At 33.8% G+C, this 19,245-nt stretch overlaps 2 protein-coding genes across 2 annotated transcripts; both read left to right on the top strand.

Annotated features, from left to right (window-relative positions):
- Nucleotides 1-4,636: 4,636 nt before the first annotated feature.
- LOC120185636 (regulatory-associated protein of TOR 1-like) lies at nt 4,637-18,822 on the top strand. Its single transcript, XM_039189806.1, has 15 exons — nt 4,637-4,647; nt 12,470-12,856; nt 13,544-13,646; nt 14,538-14,620; nt 14,699-14,857; nt 14,945-15,061; nt 15,192-15,349; nt 16,502-16,656; nt 16,752-16,896; nt 16,972-17,050; nt 17,210-17,311; nt 17,473-17,556; nt 17,650-17,760; nt 18,163-18,516; nt 18,602-18,822. The coding sequence occupies exons 2-15, from the start codon at nt 12,536-12,538 to the stop codon at nt 18,800-18,802; spliced, it is 2,172 nt and encodes a 723-aa protein (XP_039045737.1). The 5' UTR covers nt 4,637-4,647; nt 12,470-12,535; the 3' UTR covers nt 18,803-18,822.
- LOC120185637 (alanine--glyoxylate aminotransferase 2 homolog 2, mitochondrial-like) lies at nt 5,410-9,677 on the top strand. The gene is made up of 9 exons (XM_039189807.1): nt 5,410-5,664; nt 6,335-6,565; nt 6,826-6,996; nt 8,036-8,179; nt 8,289-8,468; nt 8,682-8,907; nt 8,996-9,109; nt 9,200-9,286; nt 9,366-9,677. The coding sequence occupies exons 1-9, from the start codon at nt 5,425-5,427 to the stop codon at nt 9,407-9,409; spliced, it is 1,437 nt and encodes a 478-aa protein (XP_039045738.1). The 5' UTR covers nt 5,410-5,424; the 3' UTR covers nt 9,410-9,677.
- Nucleotides 18,823-19,245: the final 423 nt, after the last annotated feature.

The raw sequence follows: 19,245 nt of genomic DNA, 5'->3' as shown, positions 1-19,245 counted from the left end.
GACGGCTTCTAGCCATTGCGACGCTTGTCTGCAACCATGTTAGCCTCCCGGTGAGTATACTTAACTTTCGCCTCCCAATCTCTAAGAAGTAAAGCTTGTATCATCGTGACAGTAGCAGAGTCATCTCTTTCTCGAGGTGAATTGTTGAGAAGCTCTACTATTGTCCGACAGTCAGTTTCCGTCTCAACCTTCCGAAACTCCATGTCCCAAGCAATCAACAAAGTGTCATGGAGAACCCACAACTCAGCATTCAAAGCTATGCAAAAGCCTATACTCCTTGAAAAGCCTCGAATCCAATTACCATGATCGTCTCTCACCACCTCACCTGTTGCGACCATTCCCATCGTTCCTCTCATTGCTCCATCTGCATTTACTTTTACCCAGTTTTGGTCAGGTTTTTTCCAACAGTGAATTCCCAGGTTCGACCCCCTACTCCCAGTTTTGAGTATCTCTGTTGCTGCAATTTCATCTTTAAACTGAATGCATTGTGGTAAAAAATCATCACGTTCCACATAATCATCTTGCAACAGAATACAGCAGCGCCGCTTCCATAATTTCCAGCATGTTATAACAAACATCAGACCCTAATGACGGTCATTAAACGAAAATCACCACTGCCTTGGGCATTAGTAATAAGCCATTCATGAATGAATAGGCATTAATATAAAGGTTTGCAATTTATTGGCTTTAATTAATTTTTGCCATATATCAGAAGCAAAAGAACATCGATGTAAGACATGGTTCATATCCTCAACCCTATGCTGGCATAACTCGCATCTTGTCGAAGAAGCAATACGTCTACGATACCTTTCATCGTTGGTTAGCAACCTCCCATGAAGCGCCACTCATAGAAAAACTTTTAATCTCTGTGGCCCGTTTAATTTTCACACAAAACGCCACCGATCACCATTATCGTTACTCGTTTGAAGGAGTCAAAACTGAGTAAGCTGACTTAATTGAAAAGTTTTTGTTAGCCTCCCATCGCCACCTAGAAACATCGTCACCAAAAGCTTGATTAGGAGGATACATTGCAGCAATGTTATTACAAATGCGTTCAGATAAAACAGTACGTAAATGCATCAATATTTATTTCTCAAAATTCAAAAAAAAAATAAATCTCTTTAATTTTGGTCGTTCAAAATTATCACCATCAATTCACCAAATATCTTTTCGGATTTTTCATGTTAATGAAAATTTTTATTAACATTATTTTTTTCTTCAAAACTCAATGGGAGGAATAAATTTAAGTACAATTAGTATGCTTCTTTTCTCTTCTGTATTTCACAGTTCTCCTTAAAATTATTACTCTCACTTTTTAATTTCGCATATTTCTCACAAATACAGTTACAATTATTTATCATCTATTGTGATGCATAAATAATATTGAAGATTGTTCTTAAAATTCTAGGTAGACTATGTTTTCAAATTCTTTCTTTTAATTTTTATATATTTTCAAATTCTATATAAGATCGTTCTTTTATTTCTAAATGATATTTTATGTATTAAGAAAAATATGTGAGAAAACATTGATTTTAACACTATCATTAATGATTTTTGCATCATGAAATATTCAAAGACAATGTTTTTTATAAGTATTTGTATATTTAAATATATTTTTTGACATTTTTATATTGTTATGAATTATTATTTATTTAATTTAATAAAAATTATAATATAAATTTTATATTAAATTTTTCTTAAATTTCTATTGAATTAGGAGCCAATTTCTTTTATTTTCCCCTCGAGTCAAAAAAATAATCAGAATCTACCTTGAGAAAACAACATTCATCTTACCCACTAAGATTACTTCTGAGTTCTTTATTTGTTTCACTCAAGCAAACTATTTTATTCGTATTATTACATGATACGTTAATTGATTATGTTAAACAGTTATAGTTTCATTTATTTGTTTTTTATTTTTTATGATAAATTTCCTTAATGGTTTAAGAATGGTTGTTATTCCTAGAGGTTTAAGGTTCAAGCACTAGAGGCTGTAAGATATTTGAGCTTGTCAAATGATTGAATAAGAGTATTTATTTTTCAATTTTAACCGAATTAACTGACCGAACCGAATTAGTTCGATCAGAGAACATTTAATATTTTTCAATATTATGTTAATGATTAATTTGGTTCGAAATCGGTTAATTAACTGAATTAATCAAATTAACTGAAATTATTAAATATTGATTATATTATATATATTAAAATATATATTTTAAGCTCAAACCCGTTAAGAATTAAGATCCAATTATTTTTAACTACGCTAGACTCATTAAATTATCAATACTTAATTAAATTTTAACCCAAATAAAAAAATTCTTCTATTATATTCAAATTAATCTAATTAAAAAATAAATAAAAAAATTTCGGTTAACCGACTGAAATAACTGAACTTTATTCAGTCCGTTAATATTTTTTTAAATTCGGTTTGGCTAACGGTTAAAGAAAAAAGTTTAATTAATTCGGTTAATGAAAATTTAATTCGGTCGGTGGCCTAATTAATCTTTTGAATACCTTATGGTTGAAAGTATTTAGAACATATACTACCACCTGTAAGCATCCTAAATTAATTAAAAAAATTAAATCTTAAATTTAAATTCCTATATATATATTCCCAAATTAAAATACTATACAAATGGAATAAAGTCGATAGAATCCTTTGACAACTTTATATCGAGAGTTTCAATTTATTTTATATGGTTCGAGAATTAATTTAAAGCAACTAAAATTATTTAATTAAAATTTGCGTTCTTTACTAGACGTTATGTTTTCGAACAAATTTATTTATATCTAATGGCAATCAATAGCAATAGATAGACCGATTCTTACTGAAAACTTTTAATTGGAAATAAAAATTAATATAAAATTTAGTCACAGTTTTCACGTGAAACTTGAGTTACTTACCATTGCGTGTTGTGTTTACTTAACAAATAAACAAATAAACCAATGAATATAAAAGGAATAATTATTTACATTTTTTCTTCGATATATATAGTTTGTTCATTAATTATTATATGTGTAAATCGGAGAGCATACACAACGAGAGCGTGTAGGCATGAGTACACCTATATCAAGTCTCTACTCATACTGGCTGTAACTGCTTTGCATTATCTAAGTGCAACTCTAATTTTACTGTGTATTATCTATATGAAATGCTGATTTTATAATTAATTCCGTTAGTCATTATCTAACTCGCGTACCGCATATTCTCATGATAATACAATGGGTAAATATCTGATATGAAAAGTATGAATTTGAAATAATTTGATTTCGAAAAGAAAAATACAGTTTTGCAATTATATGAACTGAAAAATAAAAGTACAGATCTAAAATGTCATAGTATAGTCTGAATTACAAATTTTTATAATAAGTTCTTATTACGAATTTACATTTGATTTTATACATATTTTATTTTATTAATGTTTGTATATGATACATATATTGTATGTTTTATATGTTAAATATTTTATCTAGTTTAATTTTACTTTGTTGATTCACTAAGTGAAAATTTAGCGTGTGAGTGTTTCACATGTATGTGCAAGTTAGAAGGAGAAAATAGGGAGTATATCAGTATCATTTTAGAGGAATCAGTTCTGCCACCAGAATCAGTAAGTAAGGACATCCTGTCTATTAATTTATTTGGTAGTGACATGTATATCAAATAAGTTTCCAGCTGCTCTGATTCGAGTCTCTTTAAGATATTTTTTTCTAAGTTACGAAGGTTTGGTTTTACAAAGGTTATTATTAATTATTAATTTGGTTTATTAAATCGTAATCATTTATGATAGAAACGATTTTCAAATCAGGCAGTTTCTAATCGTTTTGATTTAAGATATGTTACAATACAGAACTGTCTAAAACATTATTTGAATTGAATTTAAATTTTGATATTTAAATATTAAATTATGATTTTGTGTGATTATTAGTTTTAAAATAAATAAATGCATTTTGATATTTTAAAGAAATAATTTTTGTACTGATTTTCAAATAGTAAATGTTTCGTATGACTGATGTGATACCTTTAACTCATATACGAGTACTTATATGAGTTAAGGGTGTTACAACATGTATGTTAACGGTATAAAATTTTTGAATGAGGTAAGCAAAGGTGGAAACCATCAACAAAATAGGCCACTAATTGAAGAAGATTCATATTTTAAGGTAGACACAATAAAATTTTAGGATGGACACCATTAATAAAATAGATGATTAATTGAAGAAAAATCAAATATCAGAGTAGGTACGTGTACACTCTCAACCATGAGTGCTTAGGCCACGGACGGTAGGGTCCGAGTGGTGTTGAAGAAGATGAGTTAGTTTGATTCCCACTTCTCTAATTCCATCTTCCCCAACTAAGTGGAAGTTGATGATACTGTTACTGTCGATTAAATGAGTTCATTTAAACAAGGATAAAGTAAAAATTAAATATTAATTTTATTAATCATAATAATATAAATTAATTATAATAATAAAAATTTAATTAAATAAAGATATTATACTGCTTTCAATAGGAGACACAGATAGTCATTCATTCAACCAAATTATAATAGAGTTCTAATAACACACCTTGTCACCAACTAAATGCATCTTTGTCCTATACGACAAAAAATACTATTTCTCTAAATAATATTATTTGGATTCTATTTTGTAATTAAATTAAAAAAATGTCACTCATAAATTAATCATAAAATTATCGTACTTTAATTTTAGGTGATAGTTTTCTTTTATTTGTAAAATATTTTTTAATTTTTTAAAAATCTTTATATAACTTTTTTACTTTTATAAATCAAATAAAAATATTTTTATTATAAAATAAAAAAATAAAGAAATAAAAAATAATAATAAAACACTGAGGTGGCTCAAAATGTTTATATAATATTTTTCCAAAACTTTATATTTATAAACATAAAGAATATATATATTATACATAACTTTAATTTTAATAAATTTTACAATCTACGTAATAAAATAATATAAAATTTTATTTAATAATAATATTTTAATCATAATAGATGTTCAGATAAATAATTATTCATAATATTTTAAAAAGTATTTTCAATTTTTTAAGAACTTTAATTAGAATGGATATCCAAAATTTATTAACTTGTCATTTTTGTGCCTCACCATGAATCAGATATGCCAGGCCAGACAATGGCAAGTGACAAGTGGCAACATTTCATCGACGGCTAATATTAAGCCAGGTATGAATAAGAACAAAAGTGTAATTATAAAGGCAAAAGAGGGGCATTTATTTAGACCTCGTTCTCGGCGAGCAGTAAAGTACAGGTCAGCAATGCCTTGATTCTCAATATAAACATGCGTTCCCAACCCGGGCTCAAATCAGAACTGAATCTCCTCTGTATATTCCCTGCCTTCCCCGTCTCTAAACAACCAAACACAGGCCTACATTATCGACGGTAAAAGATGCAGAGATTTATTCCGGTGAGGAGATTATTAACGGAAGCAAAATCTTCTCTCCGCCGTCTTCGACGATGCTTTTCTCAGGTGACTCAGAATGAGGTCGATAAAAGCGATGGCTTTGTTCCTAAAATGCCCTCCTTTGACTACACTCCACCTCCTTACACCGGTCCTTCCGCTGATGAGATCCTTTCCAAACGCAAGGAGTATCTCAGCCCCGCCATGTTCACCTTGTACAGCAAACCAGTGAGTTCCTTTTTTATACTTCTTTTTGAATCAATGGATCTATGGAGCTTTCAGTTGCATAACTGAAATCAAATCAATCATTGTCTTTTAAGATTTAAAAGCGGTAGTCACTTGATAATCAGCGGTTCTTTTGTAACGTCTACCACGTGTTTCTGTTCATGCAAAGCGTGGATTTTAATTTGATATTTTTCGTTAATTAACAATCTAAATGTCTTGTAAAAGATTATTATTCGCTCACTTGATTTCTTTATATATTTTTTTTAAACTTAATATAAATAAGACGAAGAAGAAGATGAAATTATTTAGAATGGTTCACTACGGCTCTTAATTCACCATCTGTTTGGCTGATTATTGGATTCATTGAACTAAATCTTAGCAGAAGATTTTTCCTTATTTGAATTTTTACTCCTGTGTTCCCATCATTTGGATTCTGTCATTGGTTTTTACGACTTAACTCGAGTAAATATTTCTCCTACGCCCCCACATCAGCCTCATATAGAACCAGACAAATTCTGAATAAATCCATAACGAGGGCTGTGGTGAAATCAGATTGGCGGTGGGCCATTGTGCCAAACAACGGGCTTGGAACGGGTTTGTTTGATAATTGTTAACTTTGTCATTTTAATAATGGATAATGGATATTCTTTTTCCCCCATTTTCTTGTTTTCAGCTGAACATAGTGGATGGGAGGATGCAGTATTTGTTCGATGACAAGGGGCGAAGATACCTAGACGCATTTGGAGGGATTGCTACTGTGTGTTGCGGCCATTGTCATCCTGACGTAGTAGAAGCAATCGTCAATCAAACCAAGCGCTTGCAACACTCCACTATTCTCTACCTCAACCATAGCATCGCTGATTTCGCTGAGGCCCTTGCCAACAAGTTACCCGGCAACCTCAAGGTGATTACCGTCCAATTATGAGATAATACTGGGTATATATGAGATAATACTGAGTATATATGAGATAACTTAAGATCAAATTTTGACAATAGTTTGAGATTTTTTTTATTTTATTTCTCAAAAGGAACTTGGAGTTGAAGAATGCACGAGGAATTTTTATTTACTATTTATTTCTTTTATGTTGGTCATTGTAACAAGTTGTATATGTGGATTTGGTCTCGATGTACCATAAATTGGGCTTCTGTTTTGGGGTTATGTAGGTAGTATTCTTTACAAATTCAGGGACAGAAGCAAACGAGTTGGCAATGATGATAGCAAGACTATATACTGGATGCCATGACATAATATCATTGAGGAATGCATATCATGGGAATGCTGCGGGGACCATGGGAGCCACTGCCCAAAGTAATTGGAAGTTCAATGTTATACAGGTATGTGGCTCTTTTTCTCATGGTATATTCTTGAAAGATTTATTGTTCCCCAAGTATTTGCCACTATTTGTGTCCGATTACAGTTGTTAAATATGAAACAACTTGGGTAGGTGGTTATTAGGACACACTGATGTTATGTCAATCTTATTTTATTGTTGGATTGCCAACCAGCATATTTTTTGCTATGGCATAAACGTTGTACTTGTAATTTACATCTTATATTTGCCTAGCTACTAAAAGGATGCTGTAATTGATATCAATATTTTGAGGAGAGAATTTTTTATAGTGCCTAAAATGCTTAAAGTATGTAAATATTATTCTTTTGGTTAGTATTGTGCAGATGAGCTGCTTTTTTTTTTCAGTATGAAGGGAAATGATGAAAACAGATAAAAGATATCTCAATTGTGTTAATTATCTGAATTCTATTAGAACTTATTGGCAAACTTGTGCATAGGTTTACCAGTTTACCTCAATGTTGTGTGAGTAGAAAATACGTATTAATGCATCACATGATGTTAGCTAGTTCTTTTATTGCATGGACCACCATTTGTTATCTTTTACACCATAAGGTCCATAACTTTTGACGATGATAGCTAGCAAACCATGCCATATCATTGCAGCAAGTGCTGATGTAAGATAAAAGAACACTTCAACATCTCCCTCCTCCATTTTTTTCCTTTTCCCTTGTAAGGGTGGATGCAGGTGTCTAAAATTCAATCCTTCCTGTATGGAATAGCCAATGAATCCTCTATTAGACAGGTTTTATTTATGTAATGTTTGACACCTTTAGTACTAAAGATTTGTACATATATTGATAATATCTAAAGCAGATATAATTAAAAATCAAATCAACCTAATTGTCTAATCATGCCCAAACTATTCCACCTTATATATGTTCACTGCTTATAACCCAATGTTATGGCTTGTAAAGTTTAGAAGCTTGTTATGTTTCTTTTTAATTTTAATATGCCAAGTTTTGATATTATGAAATAGAAATCTGTCAACTTAAGTATGCCTAACTCATAAATATGTGCATCAGAGTGGAGTTCATCATGCTGTAAACCCAGACCCATACCGCGGTGTCTTTGGTTCTGATGGAGAGAAGTACGCAAGGGATGTCCAAGATCTTATCCAATTTGGAACTTCGGGCAACATTGCTGGTTTCATTTCTGAAGCTATACAAGTAATCACCAATATTCAGAGTCTCCTTGAATCTTCATTTCCTTTTATCAAAATTTCATGATTTTATAGTGAAGACAACATCGCCTAACATTCCATGTTTTTGTTGACAGGGAGTTGGTGGAATCATAGAATTGGCCCCGGGTTACTTGCCTGCTGTTTATAGCACCATAAAAAAAGCTGGAGGTCTTTGCATTGCTGATGAGGTTCAGGCTGGGTTTGCTCGCACAGGGAGCCATTTCTGGGGATTTGAGAACCATGGGGTAGTTCCTGACATAGTGACAATGGCAAAGGTTATAAGTTCTTTCACTTTCTTAGTGTTATTAAAAGGTCCTTCCTGCCTTCCTTTTCTAGATGTGCATCATAACAGTAATCATATTCTTGTGGTAGCAGTTTTTTTTTTAAAAAAAAAAACTAAGTACACAAGAATCTGTTTTCGCGTAGCTTATCCATTCACTTACAGCTAACTTTTGTGCAACGATATGTTTCTTTTATCACATTGATAGGGCATTGGAAATGGCATCCCTCTGGGTGCTGTAGTAACTACCCCTGAAATTGCGGTGGTCTTGACTCGCAGGAATTACTTCAATACCTTCGGCGGGAACCCTGTATGTACTGCTGGAGGGTTGGCCGTCCTGAAAATAATTGAAAAAGAAAAGCTCCAGGAAAATGCATTTGTTGTCGGGACCTATTTGAAAGAGAGACTAACCGCACTAAAAGATAAATATGACCGTAAGCTTTTATCCTTTCTCCTGTATAAACATTCTCCAATCCAACGGTGACTAACATTGATGATTGTACCATGTATGGATGTCTGCAGTCATCGGTGATGTGAGAGGAAGAGGATTAATGCTTGGAGTCGAATTCGTCACGGATCAGAAGCTCAAGACTCCTGCAAAGCTTGAAACTCTTCACATAATGGACCAGATGAAAGGTTAGGGATCTTCCAATCCCCACATTAATCGTACCATAGGATGTACTATGCTTCAACTCACTAACAAACCTACTTATTTTATTCTTCTAGAAATTGGAGTATTGGTGGGAAAAGGTGGATTTCATGGCAATGTATTTAGAATCACCCCTCCTCTCTGCTTAACTAAGGAAGATGCAGGTCGGTTGCTCTTCTTCGTATAATCATCATAGCATCCGGTACCGTTGGGTTTTTAATGAATGATGATTTCTTGTTGCAGATTTCCTTGTAGATGCAATGGATTACATCATAGCGAGTATGTAAAGCATCGGGCATAAAACGTGAACGAAGCTATCACTATAGGATCGTTCATCCACAAAAGTCGCTTTAATCACTTTTCTATCATAACACCCCTATTGCTGGTGAAGTCACGAATGCACATAGGTTTCTGCTTCAATAAACTAATAGGTTTGGTACAATGGTTTCGCAATATTATGCTATTAATGAGTCAACAACTCGTTGTCTCTTGTTCAAACTCTTCCATTTCGGACTTGAACTATTTGAAGTAAAGAATAAAGTTTGATGGTTTAACCGTATGAAATATCAAAGCATGTTGGAGAACAATTACTCAATTGCTTGTTTAGCATGTGTTCATGAATGCCTTATGGATCTTAATGTTTTGACTGTAATTTCGAAACAGAGAATGGGTAAAATGGATTGCTCGAGGGTTAATTTGCAACCAACTGTATAATTTTTTGTTTACGCCTTAGGCGAGAATTAGTAGACGATAACCCAGTATGAGAGCTAAAGCAACATCATTCTCTCCTTTTTCTCCATATGTTCCGGAAGCATATTATATACCCCGATAGAATTTACAAACAATGACTATGTTCATTCCTAAGACATGGCCTACATACCCGAAAGTCTAAAAAAGAGATCAATAAATCCATGTTACCTTCTGCAAAATTCGATTTGATGCACATAATTTTCATTTTTATAAAAAATTGATTTCATAATCTCATTTTCATTAACAATCCATATCATTTCATGTAAATACATAGAAACAGAACATACATGTTTATATGCCTACCTTTTCGTAATACAGAAAATAATGCACACCTCTAGTGAACAAAAATTTGTAATTTCAAAAAACATAGAAAAAATCTACTTACTCTTAACACTTAGTTTAGATGATTAACTTAACTCCTGATATTGCAAATGAACATAGCAACTAAATACACTCGCTGATCTTTGTTGATATTACTACTGAAAGGTTCTGAAATAATAAATATTCTCTTTCAATTGTTGGAATCTGCCTCGAATACATTAAATCCACCTCAAATGACATAAAACAAGATCTCCAAGAGTCCAGAAGCAAAGGGAAAAAAAATAAAAAATCACCAAACTAATTCAAATGATGTAGCTTCCTTATAAATTAAAATAGTGACTAAAATTATTAACTAAATTAAATCAAACAATCCTCCATTCCTTCTCTCGTCAGCCGAACATGAAGTAATGATCTAACACGCTTCATCATGTGGATTAAGGATGCGGTTAACTGAGAGCGTCTTTACCGAGGCATAATCACACCTTTTATCTTATGTGTTTCAAAATAGTATCCTATTTTAAATCAATACTGTTTGGGTACTATTTTGAGATACGAAACATGGATTATTCTCATAAATTCACTTTATTTTATTATATTTATTTATTCAATAAAATTATTGATAATATTAAGGTGTGTTTTTTTCATGTAATTTCTTTTATATTTTTTTTGTTTTTCAGTTTTTAATTAAAAAAAAATTGATTATTGTAAAACTAACTACAAATCAAGGCCTACATAATTTATTCTCCAAAACAAATAATCCTTAGTTCATAGAAAATTATATATATATATATATATATTGAATGCTTAATACAGAAATATGTGTATAGATTATGTCTCGAAAAACGTTTTAGTACATAAAGAATTTTCGTTAAAAGCAGGTGATTAATGTTTCAAACGTTACACTTTTAAGTGTCCGGGCTTTAACTATCATTAAAAATCTCCGTTAAGTGACACATGTAACATCTTAGTAATTTTAAGAATTTATAAAAAAAATAAAAAATATTTTTTGTAAAAGAATAATCTGTGCGTGCATCCCCTCCCCCCTCCTTCCCCTTCCCCTTCCCCTTCTCCATCCCCTTCCTCCTTCCCCTTTTCATAGCTGTCGTCCGATCGGTCAGTCGTGACCATCATTATCATCAACATCGACTTCGACCTCCGATTAAACTCCTGTTGACCTTTCGTAGTAATATGTCATCGTTTGTCGTTGAGGAGCGCTCAAAGTTTCGTCGGATACCGTCGCTGTTATTCATTGATTCCGATCGATTCTGACGTCGTTAAGCAACACTGTCGCCACCATTCCAACCACTATGCAATTTCAATTAAAACCCAAAGTTCGACGATGACGGCTGAAGATGTCCGATGACCGTTTGGGTTAAGAAATTAAAGTTGAGAATTAGGGATTTGAATATTAGAGATTTTAGATTTTGGGATTTTTGGTGACAGTAAAGATGATGATTGATCAATAGGTAGGTGACGATGGGTGGGTGATCGCTCGACGATGACAATAGTAACCGTAGTTGGACGACGACGGTTAGTAATGAAGTTGAAAGGAGAGATTTTAGTTTTTTAGGATTTTTTTATAATTTTATAAAAAAAATTGGGTTTATATAAATAAATTAATTTTTTTGATAAAAAGTAATATTTTTTATTAAAAAATTTAAAAAATTAAAAATAAACGATATACATCTAAAAGTATAATTGAAAAAAAATTAAATATCTATTTTTAATGAAAAAAATTTTAGACACTAAATATTTTTTAAGACATAATTTAAACACTTATTTTTGTATTAATCGTATTCGGAAATATGTATGTATGTATGCATACATTTATATATGTATATATTTGATTAATACAATATTAAATATACAACAACGCACAAACACTGGAACGCATAGTCAAAATCCTTATTTGAGAGTAGAGTTGAGACCCCCTCCTTAGTTTCTCTCCCTTTCCTTTCTCTTAAGTTTTAGTTTTAATTTCAATTTCATTTCATTTTTCTTGTGCCGTCACTGTTGTATGCGTCACCACCATCATCGCCGCCGTGACATAGGGTTTCTTCTAGGGTTTGAAATATTCTATTTTCGATTATTGTTTCGTCGTTCAGCTTTCCGAGCTGGATTCTCTCTCTTTCCTCAGGCGAATCTCCATGCGCCGCTGGTTCAGCGGCTTTGTTGATTAAATCACTTCTTCTTCTTCTTCTTCTTATCTGTCTCGCTTTATTTACTCGATCAGTTTAAAGAACAAAGGTTAGGGTTGTCCCGTGGGGGGAATTTAGTTTGTTTTTAATTAAATTTTCATCCGAGGGCTTTGTTTGCTTCTTTTTTTCATTTGGGGGATTTGGATGGCATTGGGCGATCTGATGACGTCACGGTTTTCGCAATTGTCTTTGGCGGTATCTAATCATGTCACGGACGGCAGCGGTGGCGACTACCATGAGGATGCTTCTTCTGCTGACCTGGCCTCTCAAAGGAGGGATTTTGATACCGCATCCACCAGCAGTTACGCCAATGCCGCTGCCTCCTCCGCCACAGTGCCTACAAGCATGGCTTATTTGCCTCAAACTGTGGTCTTATGCGAGCTTCGACATGCTGCCTTTGAAGCTTCTACTCCTACTGGACCCTCTGATAGCGGCCTTGTCTCCAAATGGCGTCCCAAGGATCGAGTAAGACCTTTCCTTTTAACCTCCTTTGTTCCCCAATTATTCCATTGATCTGATTGATTATATTTAATCACAGGCTAAAAAGGAAGAATGAGAACTTATTTAGACGCAGTAGCAAAATATGGGTGTTGTGCTCGTAAATAGAATTTTCTATTGTAATTCGAGAGTATGTAAATTTTGAGTTGATGCATAGGTTGTCCAGAATGATATATGTATCACATTAGTATTCTTATGCCGATCCATATCCATGTGATGTGACTTCCTGTATACTAGTAACATGTGAGTATGGCTTTAGTCCATTGAGTAGAAGATTACAAGGGGGGATTCTCAGATGTGCTAGCTTAGCGTTATGGAATTATTAGCGTCAATTAAGTCTCGGTGAATTTCTTGAATTTGGTATGAGCACAGGGGAAATGAAGGTTTTTTGGTCTTGACTTAATTCTAGATAAAAGCATCAGAGAAACATGGAGTTCGATATTTTGTACAATAAGTAATCTTCCTTTGTTTTTTCCATTCTAGTTTGTCCCTTGTGCAATATTAATCAATTTTCTTTTATGTGACTGAATAAGATCTTAGATAATAGGATGTTTGTTTGTGATATATATTTCAAATTATCCATAAAGTTTCCCATTATTTGTCATGATATGGGATGCTTGACCATATTAGCTTGACTTTCGACATTTTATGCAGATGAAGACAGGATGTGTAGCTCTAGTTTTATGTTTAAATATTAGTGTTGATCCACCTGATGTAATAAAGATATCTCCTTGTGCAAGAATGGAGTGCTGGATTGGTATGTTTTCTGATTTAAATATCTCCTCTTGTTTTTGCATGTTTGTGTTTAATGGTTCTTGATGCTTTGATCCTCGTGGTTATTTTTATCTAAGAAATCTTTAATAAGTTTTTTTATTATTTTATCACGGAAATGAATTAAATTATAGTGGGTTTCTTTGATGATGCATGAATTTCTAATATTGGAGTTTGACTTTTCACTTGGCTGTTACTCTTTTTTGCCCCATAAAATTGTCATTTCTGCTTTGTGATGTTGGAAGAGAATTGATATAATAACCTTACAAGAGTACTAATGATGGTATACTTCCAACTACACTCGTATAACCTTTTACCAGCTGAGAACCAAATGAGTACCTGCATTCATCCAAGGGTAAATATTGGAATACCATGTAATTATTAGTGCTTTGATTCATTTGAGAGCTATAAAAGAGCTTTGAGGTTTTTCAAGGAGGAAAATAAATACCAAGCAGCAGGAATACCTACCATGTATTTACTATGTTATGGCATTTGAGTACTAGTAGTTCCAAACAACCAACAGAAAATTGGATAGAAGTTGATAAGAACTTTTTAGTATGGGGTTTATATACCATTGCTTTTAGTGTGATTACCGCTGCATTGAGGTGGTATTTGGCATGAAATTACAAGAATGCTCATCCATTTATCATTTCTCTGTATAACACATGTACTAGCCTTTGCTTCACTTGGTTTCCGTGAAGGAGGTGAAAGAAGTTGGAATCCTAGTATTGCAATTAAATAAAATAAGTTTTCCATTGTAATTTCTTTTCCACCATCCTTTCCCTGTTGACCAAGTGATGTAATCTTTTATTCGTTTTAGTGTTTTTATCAGGGAAGTCAGCTTGTTCCACCATTCTCTTTTTTTGATTGTTGGCAGATCCTTTTTCTATGGCACCACAAAAAGCTCTTGAATCCATTGGGAAAAACCTAAGAGATCAATATGAGAGGTGGCAGCCCAAGGTGTGGATATTTTTTCATACCTTTTATTCAGGTTACTCTATCAAGTTTATAATCTAAATTCTTATTGAGTGTAACCAGGCTCGCTGCAAGGTTGAACTTGATCCTACAGTAGATGAAGTGAAGAAACTTTGTAATACATGTCGTAGATATGCCAAGTCAGAACGGGTTCTATTTCATTATAATGGACATGGTGTTCCAAAGCCAACTGCAAATGGTGAAATCTGGCTTTTCAATAAGGTGTTATTTTGACTGTTATGAAACCATTCCTGATGCTTTTTGTTTGTACTGTTGTGCCCTGCTGAGCCTGATCATTTCTTTTCCCAGAGCTACACACAATATATTCCCTTGCCCATCAGTGACCTTGATTCATGGTTAAGAACACCTTCTATTTATGTTTTCGATTGCTCTGCAGCTGGAATGATTGTTAATTCCTTCATTGAGGTATTTGCTTGTGTTCTATCATAATTTCTTGGTAGTAATTATTTTCTGGTTTCTACTATATTATTATGTATCTTTTTATCTTTTTTTTTTTTTTGCTTGTTTTGATTTTTGAATTGAATTTGGTTGACAGCTTCTTGACTCTGACACTTCTAACTACTCTGGATCTGCACGAGATTGCATTCTGCTGGCTGCATGTGAAGCACATGAGACACTTCCACAAAGTGCTGAATTTCCTGCTGATGTGTTTACTTCTTGTCTTACTACACCTATCAAAATGGCATTGAGATGGTAGAACTTCTAGCCATATATTTAGGATGTGTTTTATTTTTTTCATTTTGGGTAATGTTTGCCTTGTGGTATCCATGCTGTAGATAAATCATGGCAATGAATCTTCGAGGCTTGTAAAAGTTTTTCATCTTTCTATCTTTTTCCATTTTTTGTGCTTTTGATTCTTACTCCACTTTTGCCTGTGTAATATTTTACGAAGTAGACTACACCTATCAAAATGGAATTGAGATGGTAAAACTTCTAGCCATGTATTTTGGGTCGCGTATATTTTTCATTTGCGAAAACTTGGCCTTTTTCAGTATCCACGCTGTATATATATCATGACAATGCATCTTCAGGCTCATAAAATTGTTTATATATCATGGTAAAACTTCTAGCCGTATATTTAGGATGTGTTCTCTTTTAAATTTGTGTATATATATCATGTCCTGTTAATGTGTTAACTTGTATTACCACACCTATCAAAATGGCATTGAGACGGTAAAACTTCTAGCCATGTATTTTGGGTCATGTATATTTTTCATTTGTGAAACCTTGGCCTTTTTCAGTATCCACACTGTAAATATATCATGATAATGCATCTTCAGGCTCATAAAGTTGTTTATTTATCCCAATTTTCCTTTTTTTTTGGCTTGTTCCTCACACTTTTAATGTTTTATGAACTGAATCACATCATTTCTTTTTGTTTTCTTTTGAAATTTAAAATTCAATGAGTAGTTACTGTCTTTAGAAAATGGTATTTATTGAGATTTGGAATGGCATGAGATGCTTTGTTTGAAATGTTATACTCGACTGTTGTATCGGTGGATATTAGCTGTAAATTGACTGTTGCTTGTCTCTGGTCTGTACGGCTCCCAAGAGCTGCTTAATAGTTCTTGTAAGGTTAAGGTAGTATTTTACCAATGTCTAGCTGATGGAAACACCTATTGGTTTGAGTGTGCAAATAAATAGGCTAAAGATGTTTCCCTTCTATTTTCCTTTTGAGTTAGCTTTACCATGATTCTTTGTTTAGTTTTTAATGCTTCTGGATTTATTATAAAAGTGGTATTTACCTTCTTGAGCGTTCCACGGAGACCTTTGTAATTTTAATATATTTAGAGATCTTGTGTAAAATGGGATTGCTAATCTTCTGATGGTTAACATCTCTTCTAGGTTTTGCACACGTTCATTGCTTCATGAGTCTCTTGATTGTTCGCTTATAGATAAAATTCCTGGCCGCCAAAATGACCGTAAAACCCTTCTAGGGGAGTTGAATTGGATTTTTACAGCAGTGACTGACACAATTGCTTGGAATGTCCTCCCTCATGGTAATTCTTTTGAGTGTATTGATCAGCTGTGTGCATTCTTTCATGTAGCGCTTGTCTTTTCATATGTTTTATGATCTCTTCTTTTTGTTATGCAGAGCTTTTCCGAAGATTGTTTAGACAGGATTTACTAGTTGCTAGTTTGTTCAGAAACTTTTTGTTGGCTGAGAGGATTATGCGCTCTGCAAATTGTTCTCCAGTTTCTTACCCAATGTTGCCACCAACTCATCAGCACCATATGTGGTACTACAGGGGATATTCAATAACTTCACATTTTTGTTTCTCAGTTTTTTTAAAAAAAATTCTTGTGTACTCCAGGGCTGCATGGGACATGGCTGCCGAAATTTGCCTTTCTCAGCTTCCCACGTTGGTTGAAGATCCCAATGCGGAGTTTCAGGTGTTTTTTTCCCCAAAGTCTTTTGCTAATTTAACTTTATTATCCTGGATTTTCCGGATGAGTACTAGAGCCAGAGGAATTTTAGTAGTAGCAGGATGAGGTGGTGACTTTTAGTTCCTTGTGTTACCTTACTCGGAGTGTGCTTTTCTTTTGTTTCAGCCAAGTCCGTTTTTTACTGAGCAGCTGACGGCTTTTGAGGTATGGCTTGACCATGGATCCGAGCATAAAAAGCCACCGGAGCAATTGCCGATCGTTCTTCAGGTGCTATAATTTTGTAGTTCTTTTATCTGTGGGGCCAGTTTTTGGTTTCCATTCTTTCTTTATGGTGATTTTTGAATTTAGTTGGGTGTATGTTGAAACAATTTTACCATGTTATGTATGTTTTAATATAGTGACTGACGAGTACATGACTGATATTTCAGGTTTTACTTAGTCAATGCCATAGATTCCGTGCACTGGTTCTTCTCGGAAGATTCCTTGATATGGGACCATGGGCTGTAGATCTGGTAGTTGTTCATGGGTGTACTCTCTGCTATTGCACTTTGTTGTCTCTCATTACATGCAGTTGTTTACTTAAATAGTGGTTTCTGTTGTTTTAGGCACTTTCTGTTGGAATATTCCCTTACGTTCTGAAGCTGTTGCAAACAACCACACCAGAACTGCGTCAAATCCTCGTGTTCATATGGACAAAAATTTTGGCACTTGATAAGGTGTGACCACAGGTGCTTCAGAATTTTGGGATGAATATTTGTTTGCATATGCAGTATAGCTACTTGTGCATACATTTTAACTTAATACACGTGTGCTAGTTCTCATGTAACGGTTGTGTTCCTGCTTTTGAACCTGGCTATCAGGTTTCATTAAGTGCTATATTAGATATTGTGGAAGCTTCTTTATAGTTGGTATGTGTGCGCTTAAAATTATTGTAGTGGTGCATATTCTAGTTTTCACTTCTTGTAGGTAACCAAATGATAGCCTGCTATTGTGTTTTCTGACAGCTAGAGATTGATATAGTTCACATATTCCATTTGTTGTCCTACATTGGCATTATATTGTAGCATGTTCCTTTCACAGTATCAGTAATTTTGAAATTCTTTCATCTTGGATTGCAGTCATGTCAGGTCGATCTGGTAAAAGATGGAGGTCATGTTTATTTCATTAGGTTTCTTAATAGTATGGAAGCATATCCTGAACAGCGAGCAATGGCTGCATTTGTTCTAGCTGTCATTGTGGATGGGCATAGACGGGGCCAGGAAGCCTGTATTGAGGCAGGGTTAATCCATGTGTGCTTGAAGCACCTTCACAGTTCCATGCAAAATGATGCACAAACTGAACCCTTGTTCCTTCAGTGGCTTTGTTTGTGTCTTGGAAAGCTGTGGGAGGATTTTACTGAGGCCCAAATAATAGGTTTGCAGGCAGATGCACCTTCAATATGTGCTCCTCTTCTTTCCGAGTCTCAGCCAGAGGTATATCTCCTTGCTAATTATCTATGTTGGTTATTTATTTTAGTTGTTATGGACATTTGTAATCTTAGGTGGTGTTTTATTTCAGGTTAGGGCTTCTGCAGTTTTTGCATTGGCTACCTTGCTTGATGTTGGGTTTGACTCATTTAGAGATGGTGTCGGAGGGGATGAAGAATGTGATGATGATGACAAGAGTAGAGCTGAGATTGTTGTTATTATTAAAAGCCTCTTGAATATTGTTTCCGATGGGAGCCCTCTTGTCCGAGCAGAAGTTGCCGTAGGTATGTGATAGTTATCTCATTCATATTTCATGTGTTGTGACTGAGAGTTGCTTATAGTTTTTAAACATAATTTTTTTTGATAAGAATGACAGGCCTCCTTAAAAACCTCCTTCTTGATCAAAGAAGGAGGAAAAGAGTGCCTTAGAAACTTTATTACTCCTCCGAAATTACATAAGATTTAACGTAGACACCATACTGAAAAAACACAACAGACTAAGCTACTCAACATAACCGAAAACCTAAACTCAAACGATAAAACGCACTGGAAACGACTAAACATCAACCAATTCCCATCTTTGCTAAACTATCAGCCTCCCCATTACACACCCTTGGAATCAGTCTAATAGAGTGCACCCTGTCCGTGATAAAAGATGAAATCTCTTTAACTAATGGGAGGATAAAAACTGGGGCCATAGCTGGTGTATGGACCCATTCCACAGCCGACTTACAG

This window comes from Hibiscus syriacus, unplaced genomic scaffold, assembly GCF_006381635.1.
Source record: "Hibiscus syriacus cultivar Baekdansim isolate YM2019G1 unplaced genomic scaffold, ASM638163v2 tig00113124_pilon, whole genome shotgun sequence".
In the NCBI taxonomy this organism is placed as follows: domain Eukaryota; kingdom Viridiplantae; phylum Streptophyta; class Magnoliopsida; order Malvales; family Malvaceae; genus Hibiscus; species Hibiscus syriacus.
Note: the sequence above shows the minus strand (reverse complement) of the source record. Positions and strands in the feature narration are given on the sequence as shown.